This window comes from Cornus florida, unplaced genomic scaffold (genome assembly GCF_030987335.1).
Source record: "Cornus florida cultivar Cherokee Brave unplaced genomic scaffold, ASM3098733v1 CherokeeBrave_3.0.0_Hap2_Chr08, whole genome shotgun sequence".
Taxonomy (NCBI): Eukaryota; Viridiplantae; Streptophyta; class Magnoliopsida; order Cornales; family Cornaceae; genus Cornus; species Cornus florida.
This window is the reverse complement of record NW_026775578.1, coordinates 63418180-63436240: the sequence shown is the minus strand read 5'-3', so window position 1 is coordinate 63436240 and position 18061 is coordinate 63418180. Positions and strand designations below refer to the sequence as shown.

The following is an 18061-nucleotide window of genomic DNA, read 5'->3' as shown; positions in this document are numbered from 1 at the left end:
GAAAAATACGTGTTGGACCAAAAGAAGGGCACACGTGAGGGGATGTGTTGAAGGATTTATATATTTAAGCTTAAGCTTACACTAAATCCTATGGACGTAGTGCAAATTTTCCAAGACCAGCACACGTCCTCTAGCAATTTTCACGAGTCTAACATAGGCTTGTTATTAAGATCTATAGAAAATTCGTTTGATCTTTGAATTGGGCAAAGTAAATTTATTTTGAAAGTACATTAGGAAAGAATAAATCTGGAAGTTTTGGTAATGATTAGGTGTCAAAAAGTTGGTCAAATAATCCATTAAAACCCTGTTTCCAGCTGCAATTTAAAGTTGGACCGCATGCACTGTCGGATTTTTATAAAAAGATTTGATGGTTTAAAAGTTAAAAAATTTTACGGAGCAATACTAGATGCATAAAGGAGGCTGTGATTAAAATTTGAAAGCTTTTGGATCTCTACAGATCCTTATAGAAAACATTATTTTCCAATAAAATAAAGGTCCCTGTTTTGCATAATATAATGTCAAGCATCAAAAGAGTCTAAGGTGTTTCCAGCAACATAAGCATATGATTATTTAGTAAATGAGAACAATTTGTAAAAAAATATATATACAAGTAACATCACCCAAGCTTCTGCTACACCACTCCAATCAAAACCCAAACCACCATATCACAACTAAACTTTTAACTCAAACACGTGAAAGGAACATATACAACTAAGGGTCATGTTATCATCTCAGATCAACAGAAAAAGAGATAAACACATTAAGAGCAAATCCAAGCATGGGTTATACTATCAGTTTCATGCCATGAGGTATACGCATAAGCTTCATCTATCAAAAGGTTTCCAGAATGAAAGCAAATCATAGATAGCAGCTAGCATGTCCACATCCACCATCTCGGGTGACAATACCTGAAATTGTTAGGAATGAGACGACGCCCAACAGGAAAACCTTTAACCAATGCCTCCATGAGGTTTTTGGCACATGATCTACTTAAGCAAAAACGCAATTTCCAATTTAACAATAAAAATCAGTCACAAAATGATTAGATTGTACACAACAAAATTTATGAACTTAATAGCTCCAAAACCTTTAATTGAGTTGATAAAGAATATAATTTTTCATTTGGACCTTTCATCAAACATCTTCACTACAACTAGAGCGACCCCAACTATCTCTCCCACATCAACTAGTTGGAATTCAACTCCAAATACCCATCTAGGGTCTACCGCTGCGGGTTTATGGTCTTTCACCAACGGGTAGCTCGTACCCAATTGCTCACCCCTTTTGTCCGAGACAATACCCTCCTAGTCCCCAAACTTTAGCAATAGCATGGCCCAGTCCAAATATAATTAACCAACTCAATTACAATTCTTAAAACTTTCAGCAAAGGTATCTGTAAACTTTAAGGAGGAGTAACACAAATCATGAAAATATGGTAAGTTAGCTCATACAAAGTTTTTAAAATTCAGATTAGCAACAACTTTGTACAAAAATCAGATCATGGCCATATGTATAACACGTATGTCTGCAAATTTTTGTTAATAAAGAATCAGGAAGTTGTAAGCACGATTAAAATTTCATGGCAGCAATATCAGGAATTCCTATAAACTTCACAGCAAGCAAAATGAGGTATAAATTTTACAGAAGGAAAACAAGTTTAAAGAGCGCCCTAAAGGCGGCAAAGGTTAAAGAGAATCCCTACCTTAGACGAACATGAAAAGAAATTGATTGTGATGATGATGATGAGATGGTGAACGGTTGATAGTGAAATTTCCAGCCTTGAATTCCTCCTTCCATGGCCGAACCACCTTACTCTATTCCTTATCTTTCGACTCGGCCAAGGCATTTCCTTTGCTCTTCATCTGGTTTGGCCCTTCGTTTGGTCTTGTTGAACTTAGGCATGTACGTAATGGAAATAAAGTGGAACACCCAAGGATGATATTGTGTCTACATGTGAACCTGTGGTCTTAAGGATGATATTGTTGAATACGAGTAAAACTTAAGGCATATATAGCTGCTCTGTTTTGACTCAGTTTCATCCAGGGGTGTAACTTGGGCGGGTTAGCCCAACCCAACTCGAGCCTAGCCAACAAAATTTAGAACTTGGGCATATAAATTTACCAATGGGACTGATTTTATCAAAACCCAAGTTTGTTCGGATTGGGCTGATTTAATTTGAATCCAATCCAGAACCCCAAATTAAACAATCTGAACCCAAGTTAAAATTTTGTTTTTCTAAAATTCTTTTAACTTCTTGTTATATATTTTATTTTGTAATTCATTTTTATTGTTACTATATATTTTACTGCTTAGACTTATTAATATTATTTATACTAATACACTAAAAAAAATTAAAAAATTATTGCCTCAGCCCTCAATATGTATCGAACCAGTTTTGAAGCAGTGATCAAACTGAGTCATGACTCAGGAGCAATCAGTTTGAATAAAATAAATAAAATTTTAAATAATTTACCTCAATTGGGATAGTGTGTGCCTATATATATATATATATATATATATATATATATAGTCAAGGAAATGAAATAACTTTTTTCAACATACTTTAATTTTTCAATATGTTTTTTTTTTTAAGAAACTGAAGCACGTGTCAAATTATCCTTTAAAAGTGTTTCAATATGCTTTTTTGTATTCTTTATTATGTCTTTATAAGATTTCAATTGTAAATGACAAAAAAATGTCATACTTAAGTGATATGAATGTTCTACATTTGCACTTCTAGATATTTAATAAAGGGTAAAGTCTAAAAAAACACCTTCCTATAGTTTTGATTTTGTGCGGATTACACCCCTCTACTTTATTTTGTGCATATAAATCCACACTAAATACTACAACTACAATGTTCAACTAACCACCTCCGGCAAAAGATTTCCAATCGAGAATGGGTTAAAATCCAGAATTGCCCTTTCATATTTCGTAATTGCCCCCTCACCATATTTACGACCCTCACTTCTCTTCTTCCTCACCGCCACCACCCACACCCACACCATTCCACTGAGCTCTGTGTTGGGAAATAACTCTCCATAGAGCTCTGTGTTGGGAAATATGTGATACTCCCGAATTTCCGAATGCGGGTTGGCCAGGCCCACGCCCGAATACCCGAGGATATCAAAACAAATTGATAATAAACGAACACAGAGTACAAAAGAATAAAGAAGAATAAATAAAATGCTGACAAGAAACTAAAATAATAATCTAATAATAAACCTCATAATATATTTCCATTAATTAATAAACTCTTCTGATACAACTGATCCTCCAAAATACAACTCGGGAATCCATACTGTGTGGACCCCTAGAAAATCCAAACTCAACAAATGACAGTAATCTAAAACGGGAAACTGAATCATAAAGGAACTCCTATGTAGCATCGGAAGAATGAAGTAGACTGATCCCCACTCAGCACGAACAACCTCTACTCGTGACGAACACCTGAAAAATAATGGTGGGTCAGGCCCACAAACAAGTTCTACTCTACTACAGTCCAAGCAGAGATCCGATACACGTATACATCCTAGTCAATCCAACAGTAACTAGTAGTCCGTATATATATATACACACACTAAAGGAACCTCACTAGACTATAAGGTTGTCTCAACCTGAATAGTAGGCAACATGCAAAACGCACATATAGTGGGCATGAGTACCTAGACCTACCAGGGTACACAACTACACTATATCTAGCTACACATCCCTGGCGATATACGCACCCTAACCATTGATCCTGAGACTCAAGCTCATATCATGGCACCATACTTATATATATATAATCTAGTAACCATCTTATCCAGTATAAATTAATCCTCCATAAGTCATTCAACTTGTTCAGCTGACCTGACTTGAATATAAGTAGGACTTAACATTTTAGTTAATTCATTCCCTTATATAATAAATTAATCATCCATAAGTCATTCAACTTGTTCAGCTGACATGACTTAAATATAAGTAGGACTTAACATTTTAGTTAATTCATTCCCTTATATAAAATAGGTAGGACTTAACTAATAAGTTAATCCATCCCTAAAATGCCACCGTCCCATACTGGTGCATTAAACCACACAATCCAATAATTGATGTAACAATTAAGGAAATACATTAAACATTCCATAAATAACTATGATAAATATGATATCAAGTTATCACATAATAGGAATGACTTATTATTTCTTTAAACTTCCTATATCATATGTCCTACACAAACTGAATCTTATACATGATGATATTTTATTATACCGTTAAATAAGGATTCTCCATATCCAATTCATCCTACACATTTAATCTCAATTGCTAAAATATTTTAAAAGATTAAATCCATTCGTTTGTTTAAAACATTCAAATAGCAAGTATCATTATGATTGAGTCTATTTAAATTTATTAAAACCCAAACCTAGTCCCTATTTAATGTTCAGGAATCTTAGGCATGTTTCTACGTTCCATCATTCCACAGAGATGAAAAATACATAATTTAAACATGTAAAAATTCACATAAGAAATCAAATCAAAATCATGCATTTTATCAATTCATAACACAAGAACAGATATGAACCAATTTTATAAAACATATGTTCTAACCCAATTAAACATGCATAATTATTTAATTTTATGTGTTTAATAAATCCTGGAATTTCCTAGGCATGTACAGAAACACGAATCAAAGAGAAAGAGATAGAAGAAGAACTTGCCTTAAACTTTCGGATTGAAAGTTAAACTTCTTCTTCCTTGATCTCCTCTCTAAAGGGTTTTCTCCTCCTTCCTTCCTTTCTCTAACTCTCTCTCTAACTCTCTCTCTCTAGAATATATTACGTGATATATTTTCACTCCTTCCTATAGTTGTGTATATATAGACTAAATAATAACCCTATTTCTTTTCCCAATCCAAGTCAACTTAATAAAGAAAAATAAAAATGAAAATATTAAAAAGGTAACTTAAAATATGTTAAGTATATAATCTATGTATATCCTTAATAATTAAATAAAATATATACATTAAATTATTTATTAATACTAAAGTTACCATAATATTAAAAGGTAACTTAAAACATGTTACGTATATAATCTATCTATATCCTCATTAAATAAATAAAATATATACATCAGATTATTTATTTATACTAAAGTTACCATATTTATACTAAAGTTACCATAATATTAAAAAGTAACTTAAAATATGTTACGTATATAATCTATCTGTATCCTCATTAAATAAATAAAATATATGCATCAGATTATTTATTTATACTAAAGTTACCATAATATTAAAAAGATAACTTAAAATATGTTACGTATAAAATATATGTATATCCTTATTATATAAATATATAAAATATATATATCAGATTATTTATTAATACTAAAGTTACTATAATATTAATAAATTACTTTCCTTTTTATATATATGTATATACATATATATCTATATATATACATATACAACTATCCATGGGTAATTATCCATACCCATCCAACCTCCTATCCAAGTAATTCATGGGACCCAATTAGTTAGCCCATTACCACTAACCATAACCATAAAATAAAATAAAATAAAATATTTAATCATTTAATTTACAATTAATTACAATTAATCAAATACATCATTTAAGCACATAACCTAATTAAACAATTAACACATAGACAAATACAAATAATACATAGACACATAATCAAATAATCAAGTATTAATTAATTCAATTAAACACATAAACAATTAGTCAAATAATCAATTAAATAATTAAAAATATAATTAAAACAAATAAATAAATACCGAGACTATCCTTTTAAAATTAGGGGTATTACAAAATAACTCACCACCAACCTCCTTGCTCAATCCGAGCACATTATTGTGACTCTGTCATCAACGATGAGGTCTATTCCAAGCATTTCCTCATTTCCAGTATCGGTCCTCCCTTTGCTCGAAGAGAGAACAGTGATGGCGAGCTTGGAGCAAATAAATCCAATTTGATTTCTCTTTAAGCCAATACCCTAAATCTTAGTGCGAGAAGAGTGAAAAATTCAAAGATAAATAAAGAAGAAATAATTAAATTCAAACCCAAATCTTAGAGAGAGAGGCGACAATACTAGCGACTGTTAGAGTCGCGATTCCGGCGGGGCAACCAATGAACGGCGGTGATGTGTGGCAGGAAGAGGCGCTAGAGCGGCTGTTCAAAATCCTCAACGTTTTCGAAATGGTTAGGGATTTGAGTCCTTGATGAACGGTCAGGGACTGACTGCCTTCCAGACAATACATACAAAGACTTCTAGGAAGGTTTCTGGGCTTTACCGAGGGGACTGATATGTTCTCTCTAAAGTTTCTTTAATGGTCTTTGATTCAATTTTAAATCAGATTATATATTAATTTCATGTCTTAGTATGTTTATTGAATTTTATTAATTAACTTACTACGACGAGCAATTGTGAAGATAGTGTTGAAAATGCTGTCCACTGGTGGGTCTCTGATAATAGGGGTGGTCTCTGTTTTGTCCACCGTTGATGAAGATACTATTGTGTCCGTAGCGTGGATGATAGGGGTATTTTAGTATATTTGCAGCTCCAGTAAACAAGCAAAAAGGACTAATTCACACACATTTTTTAATAGAGGGGTGGTTAACAAATATGAGGGGGGTTTTACGCACAATATACATACTAGAGGGGGTTATCCGCACGCGACCCTTTACTAAAAGAAAAATGACGAGTATTAATGAATTGAAAAATAAAATTTTCTTAAAAATTTTGATGTTTACAAACATGGGAAAAAAGGAAAATGTAATTTGCATATTTATTATAAATAAATAAATAAATAATGTTGACCCATGAAACGGGCCTAACCTGTCCAAATATTTGGGTTCGGGTTATGGATATAATCCATTTTTGGGTAGACTTCAGACTAGCTCAATCCAATCCAATTTTAGGTTGAGTTTGGGTTGGGATCGGGCTGGGTTGGGCTGCCCATCCAATTTCAATTTAAATTTTTTGTTGATAGTGTGTATTGTTGCACCATCACCTTTGGAAAACAAATAAAAAAAAAATTAAAAAAGAAAAAAAAGAATAAGGGAGAATAAGAAAAGAAATTAGAAAGATAAAACTAAAGTTAGTTGTTAAGCCTTGACTGCTACTTATGCTCCTTGTAGAATATGGTAGTGTCCCAATTCTGTTCTATCAAAGGCTGTAGTACATCTAGTGATATTTCCACTACCTTCTAAAGGAAATGACCACTACAAATGAATGCGTGAGTTTTTTTTGTTAATGAAAATAAATAAATTGTGACTTACCCACCATTTTCTTGTTTCTTTTGCCTCCACCGATCATTTTCTTGTTTTGTTTGCTTTCTTTATGTCAATTTTTTATTTTATTTTATTGAGAAGGACATATCATTAAAAATAATATTTTATTTTATTTTAAGTTTTTTTTTTTTTTTTTTTTTTTTAAGATTGTGGTACTAGCCTCTTAACAGAGGTGGTGATCGTTTAGTTATCAAGCTAATGAAAGTTGGTGCAAGTATTACTTCGATCTATGAAGATACTCATTCACACTGTTATGCAGCTGCATGACCAATGGAAGATGGAGTGAGTTAAAGAGACAAACAAATAGTTTGGCTCTTGGTAGTGCTCAATATGCTTTTCAAAGCATTGCCACAATTTGTTTCTTATAGGGACAGAGTCATGTACACTTCAATGAGGCAACTGTCTCTGAATTTTTTTTTCCCACTATTTTACATTATTATTTTGTCATTTTGACATATATGCTTATGAAATATTACCTTTATCCCCTTAAATTATTTAAAAAATTTAGTACTGCCCCCTTCAGCAGAGTTTCTAAATCTGTCCGGGTTTCTTAGATGTTTTTTGTTTTTATTTTATTTCTTTCACCGAAGAGATGGCAATTAGTGATTGTGATAATCTTTGTTCTATTTTAATGAAAATTTTCTTACCTTAGAAAAAAAAATTAATAATAATCGGTGATCATAACATCAATTCCATTAATTTTATTAAAAAGTAATGTGGGTGCATTGGGGGAAATATTTAAAAAATATATATATATTTCATTTTAAATTTAATAATAGTTTAACTAAATAATAGAATGACAATAATATTTCATTTCAACTTTCTCGCTCACCAGAGTTAAATTTATGGTAAAAACACAAAAATATACTTGACACTGATTCTACCCAGCTATACAACGGGACTTTATGATGCAATTAGACACGCGTCTGCTCCATAGTGCTCGTCACAAGATTCTTGTCTCCCACTCACCACTCCTAAAAACTCTCTCTCGTCGTCGTCGCTTTTAATCGATTTCATACGTATTCTAATAAATCATTTCCCGATGCGTTCAATGCAGTTTCAGACTCCTCAGATTCAATGGAAAATCATCAATCACATCCTTATACAAAATTGCAATACCCCAGTCCTTTGATATCGTAGAAATTCCAACTATTCCTTTTGACTCTCTCTCTCTCTCTCTATCTCATCAATCAGATGGCACAATCTCATCTGATTGTGTTCTTCGCAGCAGTCTCGTGTCTCGTCGGTGTGCTCAACGCAAGTTCCGGTGATGCTGATCCGATTTACAAGTAAGCTCGGTGACCTAACTGTTCATTGATTGCCAATTTTCATAAATTAGAGTTCAGTATTTACTTTGTTGTGTGATTTTATGAGTTTAATTCACTTTATTTGTACTGTTGGATGGATTGGGAATGGAAAGATTACCTGTGTTTTTGGTTGGACTTCGTTTGGTTGCTGAGAAAATACAGGAAAAGGAAATAAACTGATGTTAATCATGTCTCACTATTTGAGACTCTTTAGTAAGAATACCTAATTGAGCTTATACATATATATATGAAAGGAAGAAACTAAGAGTTTAGTAGCTGAACTAATATTTGACAATTGTTGTTTAATGGAGCTCACTGAAACTTCCCTCAGAAAAAAATTCTATGATCCATTTCAAAATCACCTAGTTACGCTGGTAAGGCTTGCTATTACAACACAGAGTGGTCCTTGAACTTCGTTTGGTTGCTGAGAAAATACAGGAAAAGAAAATAAACTGATTTTAATGATGTCTCACTATTTGAGACTCTAGAGTAAGAATATCTAATTGAGCACACTAAATATATATATAAATTGATTTTATTTTCTTTTGTTATTATTTGTTTTTTTGTAGGAAGAGGATTTACACTGTAAATGTAAATTTGAGTGATTAAACACATTTTCTAGATAATGTCAGTTTTTATATACTAATATATAATTGAATTTGAGAACAAATCTTAAACTATAAAAAAATTATATTCAAATTACTTATTACTCAAAATCAATTTATTAGAGAAAAAAAAATCAAGATGTTTAAGAATTCAAGACCTTTAAGAATGGTAGCAAGGAATTTTTTAAATTCAATTACTTATTCATTCATATAAACAATGAATGCATTACATAAAAAATTAATTTGAAGTGGTAACTTATGTGTACACAATGTCTTAGTTTGCCACTCATTAATCCTTATTTAAATGTGGGGCACTGGGGCCTAAGGCAATGGCCTTGCGATTGAGCCGGCCCTGCTTGGCAGGTAGGATGAGATCCTGGTTAGATGTTTGGTGCTGGGAAGTTGACTTGTGTTCTTGGAATTGGTGGATTTCCATAGCAACTGTCAGATAAATTAGACTATCTATGTGCAAGGTAGATAGATTTTCATTTTTATCATTTGGTGATTTTCCTCAATTTTTTTGTTTGAATTCCTACAAGATTGTTGTATCCTATGGGTGAAAATAGATTGTGTGCAAGATAAATGCCTTTTTAGTTAAATGCTGGATGATAATGTGGTCTTTCCTTCTATCTGTGACTACAATTCATTTTTTGGGTCATAAAAGCTTTTTATGAAGTATGAACTTCTTTTTGAGATTTCTTCAGCTTCACTCCTTGTAGATTCTATGAATTTATAGTGGTGCATGGTGAGCTGGTTTTCTCAAATGTGTGGAAGCTCAAGGATCATGAAATGGAAATTATTACATTTTTTAATAAATAGTTGGTAGTTTACCATTTTAAATATGTTGGGAGAACAGATTATTTATGGATCAATTTACCCTTGAGATTAAGTTAAAAGCCTTTGAAATTGATGGGGAGAGGGGCACAGTGAGAGAGTGAATTAGATTAGAGAGGGATTGGGTTGGGCATAATGGTGGGGGGGGAACCAAAATTGGTGATGGTGATTCTTAAATTTGTCAAAGATGTGGTGTTGACAACTGAGAAGAGGAGAGAAGAGAGAAAAACAGATGGTGTAAAACAGAACCTGTCACGACACAAGTTCACAGTGGAGATCTGAGATCTGAAACGCAGCGGGTCTAAGGTTTGACTTGTGATTGTTATGTTTGATACCACAATTGAGGAGAGAAAAGAGAGAAAAACAGAAGTTGTAAAACAGAAATTGTCACGAGGCAAGTTCATAGTGGAGATATGAGATCTGAAATGCAGCGTGTTTAAGGTTTGGCATGTGATTGTGATGTTTGATACCACCATTGAGTATAGAGAGAGAGAGGGTTATAGTGGTGATGATGGTGGAAGTGGTGGGAGGAGGCGGCGGTGGTGGAGAGAGAGAGAGAGAGAGAGAGAGAGAGAGAGAGGTGGTCAGGATGGAGATGACAATGGAAGTGGTGGGAAGAGGTGTTAGTGATGAGAGGAGGTGACGGTTGTTGGAGGAGATGGATAGGGGAGGGAGAGATTGCAGTGTCAGGGATAAGAGAGAGGAGTGTAAGGGGGTTTAGGTGGTTATTACTAAGGGGGTGACATGGTATTTACCAAAAACAAGAGGTTAATATAGTCTTTCGGCTTGACATGATTTTTTCTATTAAAATATTATTAAATCAAATAAGGGTATAAAAGACATTTCACGATATTACTTCATGTCCATAAACTAAGACCATTCTATTTTATGCCTTGTTTGATTACGCCCAACTTAGGGAGGCCAGTGTAGGTTACCCTTTTTATGGGGCAAATTGCAGAAAACCCCTTTAACTATCAATCTTTTGCAACAAACCCTCTTGAACTATTTTTAATCCTAAAATTTGCTTATCTTTTTGTTGAAGAATTTATATATTCAAGTTACACCATCTCTAACAGCTTAAGTTTTTGGAGTAGATGGTTGTTAAAATGGTATCAGAGCCAAATCTCAAGTTCAAACCTCACCGTCACCCTAATTAAAATATTGAAAAACACGTATTGATCCAAAAGAATGCCACATGCGAGGGGGTGTGTTGAAGGATTTATATATTTAAGTTACACTCTCTAAGAGCTTAAGCTTTTAGAGTAAATGGTAGTTAACACTTTTAAATTCGTGCATAAAACCCCCTCCTCCTAAACAATAGGGAAGTCTTCATTAGTATGTGATGTGAAATCACTAAACATCCCCTAACACTGAACCTGAGAAAATTAAAACAAAATAATAGATTCCCAAATTAATTAATTATATTCAATATGACATTGTTTTGTTCTTGTTATTTTTTCAAGTTTATTAGGGGCACTTTAGTAATTTCACATCGTTAGTTAACGGAGACTTAAAGGTTGTCTAACGACAGGGACATTATGCAAGATTTTGAAAGATGAGGGAGTTTTTTTGGCTCTTTAAAATAGTTCTAGGTTTGTTGCAAAATATTGATAGTTCAGGTTTTTTTTTTTTTTTTCAAAAGGAAAGGAAATCAGTGCAAAAGTTGGGCTGGTTGAGGAAGTAAAGTTGGTTGTTGGCATGCTATTTGTAAAAATGAAGTTTTGTGATAAGCATTCTGACCTAGACCTTGAAATGCCACACCTGTAAAATTATGCGATCAACCTCGTTTATGATCCAATCCCCTTACAAGATTTTTTATTCTAGGCAAAGCTGAAGCATTCCATAAAATTTCTGTATTTTCTTTTTCTTGGGTAATTAAAACCATGACCAATAGATATTTGGTGAAGAAAGGGTTCTCTTGTCTGTCCTAAATTGTTAAAAATATGGAATTTAGTGTTCTTCGTGTCTCCATGGCATTAAATACCCATAGAAACATTATTTTTTCCCTTATCTACATCTATAATTTTTTTTTACTGTTCTTTGAAATATGGATTGACACGTAGGGAATCAGGGATTATGATGGGATAAAGACCGGAACCCTAGACTCTGATATAGAGTTGTACAAGGTCTGTGATCTAGACCTAGAGGGAGGTGAATGGGTCTTGTAACTTTACCTAATTTTTACCATTTTTTGAATTCTTAACTAAATCATCAGAACGTAAAATTCAAATTAAAACTAGTAATGAAATTCAATCAGTCCATCATGCTAAAAATCATGCCGTTCGATTAGTAAAAACTAAAAGCAGTAAAAAGCATGAAGACATGAGAACAAAAATTTTATGAAGACGGGACCTAGTCCAGGCAAACTAAATCCACTATGAGAAAGAAGTTACGCCTAGGTGAACAATTCCAAAGCCCTCTTGACACAGACTGATCCACCAAATGCTCCATTTGGGTCTTCATGTGCACAATCCGTTCCTCAACAGACCCGCTCCTTACGCGGTTCGCTTCTTCAACTAGTGATTTTGTCTCCAATGACCAGTCGTCCACATCAATCTCTGTTTATTGAATAACTGTTGTTCAATTGAATGACAATCGCTAATCTAATGAAATTGAAAAGAAAAATATGCACTCAATTTTGCTCAAAAGCTCTCAAAAATATAGTCTCTGTGTGTAATGGATTTGTCCTATGGTAGTGTATTTATAGACAAATCAGTGTTGTAGAGAGCGAAGGCTGTTTTTTTTTTGGTAAGTAAGAATTCATTAAAGGCGCTCAAAAGGGGAGCCCTCCCAAGAGAAAACAGTAGAGAGAGAAGGCTTTTTAATGTCATAAGCAGAAAATGAAACTGCTGTTTCGAATAGCTTGATCGATTGAGAGAGATGTGAATCGATCGATATGACTTCAGAAGCCCTTGATCGATACGTCGATTGATTGAAGCATTCTGTAGTCCTATACTTAGATTTTTTCTTTAAAAGTAGTTTCCTAAACACTTTATATGTGTATCAATTTGGATTTCCAAATCAAATCATAAAATCTCAAAACCTTGGTGTATGAATGCATGAACTCTAATTTTGCTGACCACGTAGAAGTGTCGACGTACCCTTATATCCTTGGTCTAGAAGATTATGCTTTTTTTATTTTTATATATAAAAATTAAATTCATTCAAGAACGCTCAAAGCAGAGTACACCAAAAAAGAACTACACAGAAAAATCCAACTCCACACTCTCCAAACTCCCTATACGCTTTTACCTTTGAATGTAGCTTGAATTCCATCTTGGACCATGAGCAAGAGGTAACAAACTAGCGGTGCAACTCGGGCGGGTTAGAGGCTCAACCCAAAGTATAAATTCTTCAACCCTAACCCAACCCGACCACTAACCCGAGCCCAACTCATTCTTAATTTTTTAAGCTCAGGTTGAATTCGGTCTTCCAACTCGGATTGATACTTCGGGTTGATGTACTAACAGATGGAATAACCTTAATAATGAAGATATTGGCATGACATAATAACAGCGGATCAAAAGCTTAAGTTTAAGGGTAAATTACACTCAGACCCCCTGAGGTTAGGTCATTTTATAATTACATGAAGATTTTGGTTTTAATTTTCATTTATATTTGAAAGAGTGGTTTAGTGTTTCACTTACACCTCAAATGTCAATTTGGAGTGATGTCACAATTATTTTTAGGTGTAAAATGACTATAAGACCTTTTGATTTTGTACTGATTTTATTTCATATATAAAATGACTTAACTACCCCAACAGACCCATCTGAAATGACCAAAATGTCTCCAAAACACAAACTGAATCCTATCGGCAGAGTTTATTGGTGTAATGAGCTGCTCGGCGGGAAGCTTGAAATGTCGGCATTGATGATACTGAAATTTAAGGAACAGCAGCCAAGGAATGAACCAGTAAGAGTTGGGTATGTTCCGCAGAGGCGAGCGGTGATGGGTGGCTGTTGGCAAACGCCAAATTGGGGTGGGTTTGTTCCGACGTTAGTGATGATGGATGACGTGATTGTAAGGAGGCATGGAATGGCGAGAACAGGAGGCTATGACCATGAGTGGACGATTAACGTGTCTGGCAAACTTACCGGTAGAATTGTCTTCACAGGCAAGCATGGAAATGTCTTCACTGGTGAGCATGGAGTGCACAGCGGCGAAATAGGTCTAGCGATGATGGACAACAGTTCGAAGCGAAGTGGGTCTGTGGTGATAATGGGCCGGTAATGGTGAAGATGATGACATGGTTTTGAAGGCGACGGATTGAGCAGCTCAACGTGGACGACTGTGTAGAATGGCAGTGAGCTCGAATGGGAATGCTTGGTTGATGGGTCGGCGATGGTGATGATGGATGGCAGTTTGATGCCATCTTTGGTTGTATAGTGTGTTTGTATGGTCGTCGAGGAAGGCATGGACCATGTTGTTGGCCATGTCGAGGATATAGAAGCCACTGATGAAGATGACGATGGCGCAGGGCTTGGGGGTCTTTTTTGCTATAGGGTCACCGAGGAGACGGCCCAGGTCGGTAGAATAGCTGATGATGAAGATGGCAGAACAGACAAGAGCGGCGCCGGCAGCAATGAAGGGGCGGTGGTGGCCGATGCAGGATGTGTAGCTGTCGCTGTAGTAGCCGGGGACAGAATATATATTTATATAGGGGCTTTTTTGTCATTTAAGATTACAGATATTTTGTATTAAACAATTGAGGGTGAAATAGTCAATTCACATGTATCAGAAGTGTAAAAGTAAGTTGGGGGTGTAAGTGAAAGTTAAAACCAAAATTTTCATCTAGCTGAAATATGACCCAACCTCAGGGGACGTCGGTGTAATTTACCTTAAGTTTAATTATGTTATTACATTACATGGTCCATAGACAAAAACACAAAAGCTAAAAGTGCAATATTGTAAATCCTAAATTAGAACAAAGTTTACATGTGGATCCACGGCGCGTTGGGGCTCTCTCCAAGCACGATTTGATATCATTACACCACCCGTCACCCTATTTTAAATTAATAAGTTCATGAATGAGAAATTAAAAAATCATAATGCGTAACGGGGACCAAATAACTTATATTGAATAACCATTGTGGCCAATGATCAAATTCAAATCTCAATTTCGATAAAAAAAAATTCAAACTAAAAACCAAAAATAGCACTTTCGAAATTTCTTATCATTTGAGCTGTCAGTACAAGTTGAACGTGCCAACATCGTTCATTAAAGTGAGTCAGATTTATATTAAAATATATGTGGACCGACGCACACTCAATAAACGAGAGGGACCAAGGATGCAATTTGCATTACACATTCGTGACATTATTTCAATTTAATAGTGACATTCAATAGTTTATCGCGTAGTCCCAGCATGGACTTGGCGGGTGTACATCTCCTTCTAAAACGATGTGACACCACACAAGATGTACAGCCACACACAGCCCACGTCTCCGGAGTCTGGTTTGGTGGTCCATAGGCATGTTGATTCGAATTCTCAATAGCTAACAAAGTCTAAGCATGCGCATTTGAAAATATAAGGAGATAGATACTCCACAACATACTTTTCTCCAGCTTACCCTTTCAACTATTAAAAAAAAAAAAAAAAAAAAAAAAAAAAAAAAAAAAAAAAAAAAAAAAACTAGTATTTTATATTTTCTCAAGTTGAAGGATGGCTGAGCAAAGAGGTACTTTTAACAAATTTATTTTTGTAAATAGAGTGATAATGGATTTTTTTTAATTTAATTATATTTTATTATTATTATTATTATTATTATTATTATTATTATTTTTGTAGAAAGACGATTTACAATGTAAATGTAAATTTGAGTGAAGATCCCATTTTCTAGATAATGTCAGTTTTTATACTAATATATAATTGAATTTGAGAACAAATCTTAAACTATAAAAAAATTATATTCAAATTACTGATTACTCAAAATCAATTTATTAGAGAAAAAAAAAGATATCAAGATGTTTAAGAATTCAAGACCTTTAAGAATGGTGGAAAGGAGTATTTTAAACTCAATTACGTATTCATTCATATAAACAATGATTGCATTGCATAAAAAATTAATTTAAAGTGGTAACTTATGTGCACATAATGTCTTAGTTTCTCAAAATCTTGACGTTATCACGTACAGACTCCACCACAAAAAAACACAACAGTATGAATTTTTATGAAGTATGAACTTCTTTTTAAGATTTCTTCAGCTTCACTTTTTGTAAATTCTATGAAGTTATAGTGGTGCATGGTGAGCTGGTCTTCTCAAATGTGTGGAAGATCAAGGATCATGAAATGGAAATTATTACATTTTTGAATAAATAGTTGGTAGTTTACCGTTTTAAATATGTTGGGAGAACAGATTATTTACGGACCAATTTACCCTTGAGATTAAGTTAAAAGCCTTTGAAATTGATGGGGAGAGGGGCACAGTGAGAGAGTGAATTAGATTAGAGAGGGATTGGTTTGGGCAAAAAAATATTGAAAAAAAGGGTTCCATGAGCCTTCCATCTATATAGTAGTTTATGGCTGACACACACAAAGAAACTCACTAAAAAGGAAAGAAAGTAAAAACAAAACAAACTCCTCTCTTTTTTGGCAAATTGTTTGCACCATTAAATTTTTGAATGAAATAGGAATTTTGAATAAAAAGGAACTTTTTTTACGTGAAAATATTACTTTCGCCTGTTTTGGACGAAAACGGTTTGGGAGAAAATAGGCAAGAACAAGAAACTAAGTTTTCTTATACTTTTTCTCTCCTTCTATCTAAACTCCAAAAAAGAATTTAAAAGTTTTCTCTTTCCCTTCTTTTCTAATAGATTTCATCTAACCAAACAAAGCTTATTTTTCTCTCTATGTGTGTATATATCCTTTTTCTTAGTTTCTGTTTTGTAAAATGATTAGGCCCTTTGCACTGCTTATTACGTACAACTGATCAACTGGTTTGTTTCAAAACTTGTATTATGGAGTCATGCGCCTGTTTAGAATTATGTACTTGATTGTTTTCACCTGTGACGCCCGTGCCACCTAAAAAAAAAAACTTTAAAATTTTAGTATAACTACAATTTGAGGACCTAAATGAACATTTAAGTAGTTCGTTATTCATTTATCAACCGATGTAGAAAAATAATAGTTTGTATTTTTTTTTCTTTATATTTTTCTTTTTATTGAACAATTACTAAATAGTCACCAAATTTGCAACCCAAAAAAGGTCATTCTACTTGTCAGTCAGCTATTGGACATTATTTGGACACTTTTGATAATACCCAAGCTTGCACGGTGGGCTATGATGACTCGAAGTGTGTCCAACCAAGTCAGTGTAGCAAAGCAACACGGGTTGTTTGTCACGACCCGAAAATTCTAACAAAATACTCCGACCCCATTTTTGTCAAGTCCTAAAGATTCTAACAAAAATTCTAATAAAATGCTTTGCTATCATTTTGTCAGATCCAAAATTCTAATAAAATCATCAATTTATACAAATCAAAATACACTTAGGATCATAAAAAAAATTACCTTCTTTTATACAAAGTCAATTTCTTCAACATACATAAAAAAATCTCCAAATAAATAAATTAAATCAGACTCTTCCACCTAAGTCCGAATTTACCGATCCCCGTATTTTTTTGGTACCTGAAACTGGAGAGTGGTGAGACAAAAAAATTCCAATAAGAAAAACCATAACAAGAATTTCATGAAAGTTTAATAAAACAACTTCACAAAATAAGCATATACAGGTAAATATAAATAAAATACATATACATTTAATTAAAATATTTAGTAAAATCATTTGAAACAAAATCACTCCAAGTTATTCAAAATTCGGAAAATCTTACACTAAAAAATAAATATTTTTTCACTTAATCATCAAAACTTCAACCTCCAGCCTCCCCTGCAAACTCCTCAAAACTCTCGGCCCTCTCTCCGTGCACTCCCAGCTCACTCTGTCTTTTTCTAATTTTTTTTCTCTTGTGTCATTGTATTCACTTAAATATAGACAAAGAAAAAACAAATCAAGGAAG

The 18061-nt window shown here is 33.7% G+C and overlaps 1 protein-coding gene and 1 long non-coding RNA gene across 4 annotated transcripts; one reads left to right on the top strand and one right to left on the bottom strand.

The window, feature by feature from the left end:
- Window positions 1–543: 543 nt before the first annotated feature.
- On the bottom strand, window positions 544–1966 carry LOC132271878 (uncharacterized). The gene is made up of 2 exons (XR_009469866.1): window positions 1703–1966; window positions 544–908 (listed from the first exon to the last, which is right to left on the bottom strand). It is a non-coding gene; the product is annotated as an uncharacterized LOC132271878 (long non-coding RNA).
- A 6162-nt stretch (window positions 1967–8128) lies between these two features.
- Window positions 8129–17497, top strand: LOC132271871 (uncharacterized). 3 transcript variants are annotated; one of them, XR_009469865.1, is made up of 2 exons: window positions 8129–8584; window positions 9571–9836. XR_009469865.1 is itself a non-coding variant. In XM_059773372.1 (2 exons), exons 1-2 carry the CDS (start codon window positions 8566–8568, stop codon window positions 14272–14274), a joined length of 486 nt encoding a protein of 161 aa, XP_059629355.1. In that variant the 5' UTR covers window positions 8188–8565; the 3' UTR covers window positions 14275–17497. The 3 variants fall into 3 exon arrangements, 1 of the variants encoding a protein (XP_059629355.1); XR_009469864.1 differs by having other exon boundaries at window positions 9534–9836; XM_059773372.1 differs by lacking the exon at window positions 9571–9836 and adding an exon at window positions 13808–17497 and having other exon boundaries at window positions 8188–8584.
- The last annotated feature ends 564 nt before the right edge of the window (window positions 17498–18061 follow it).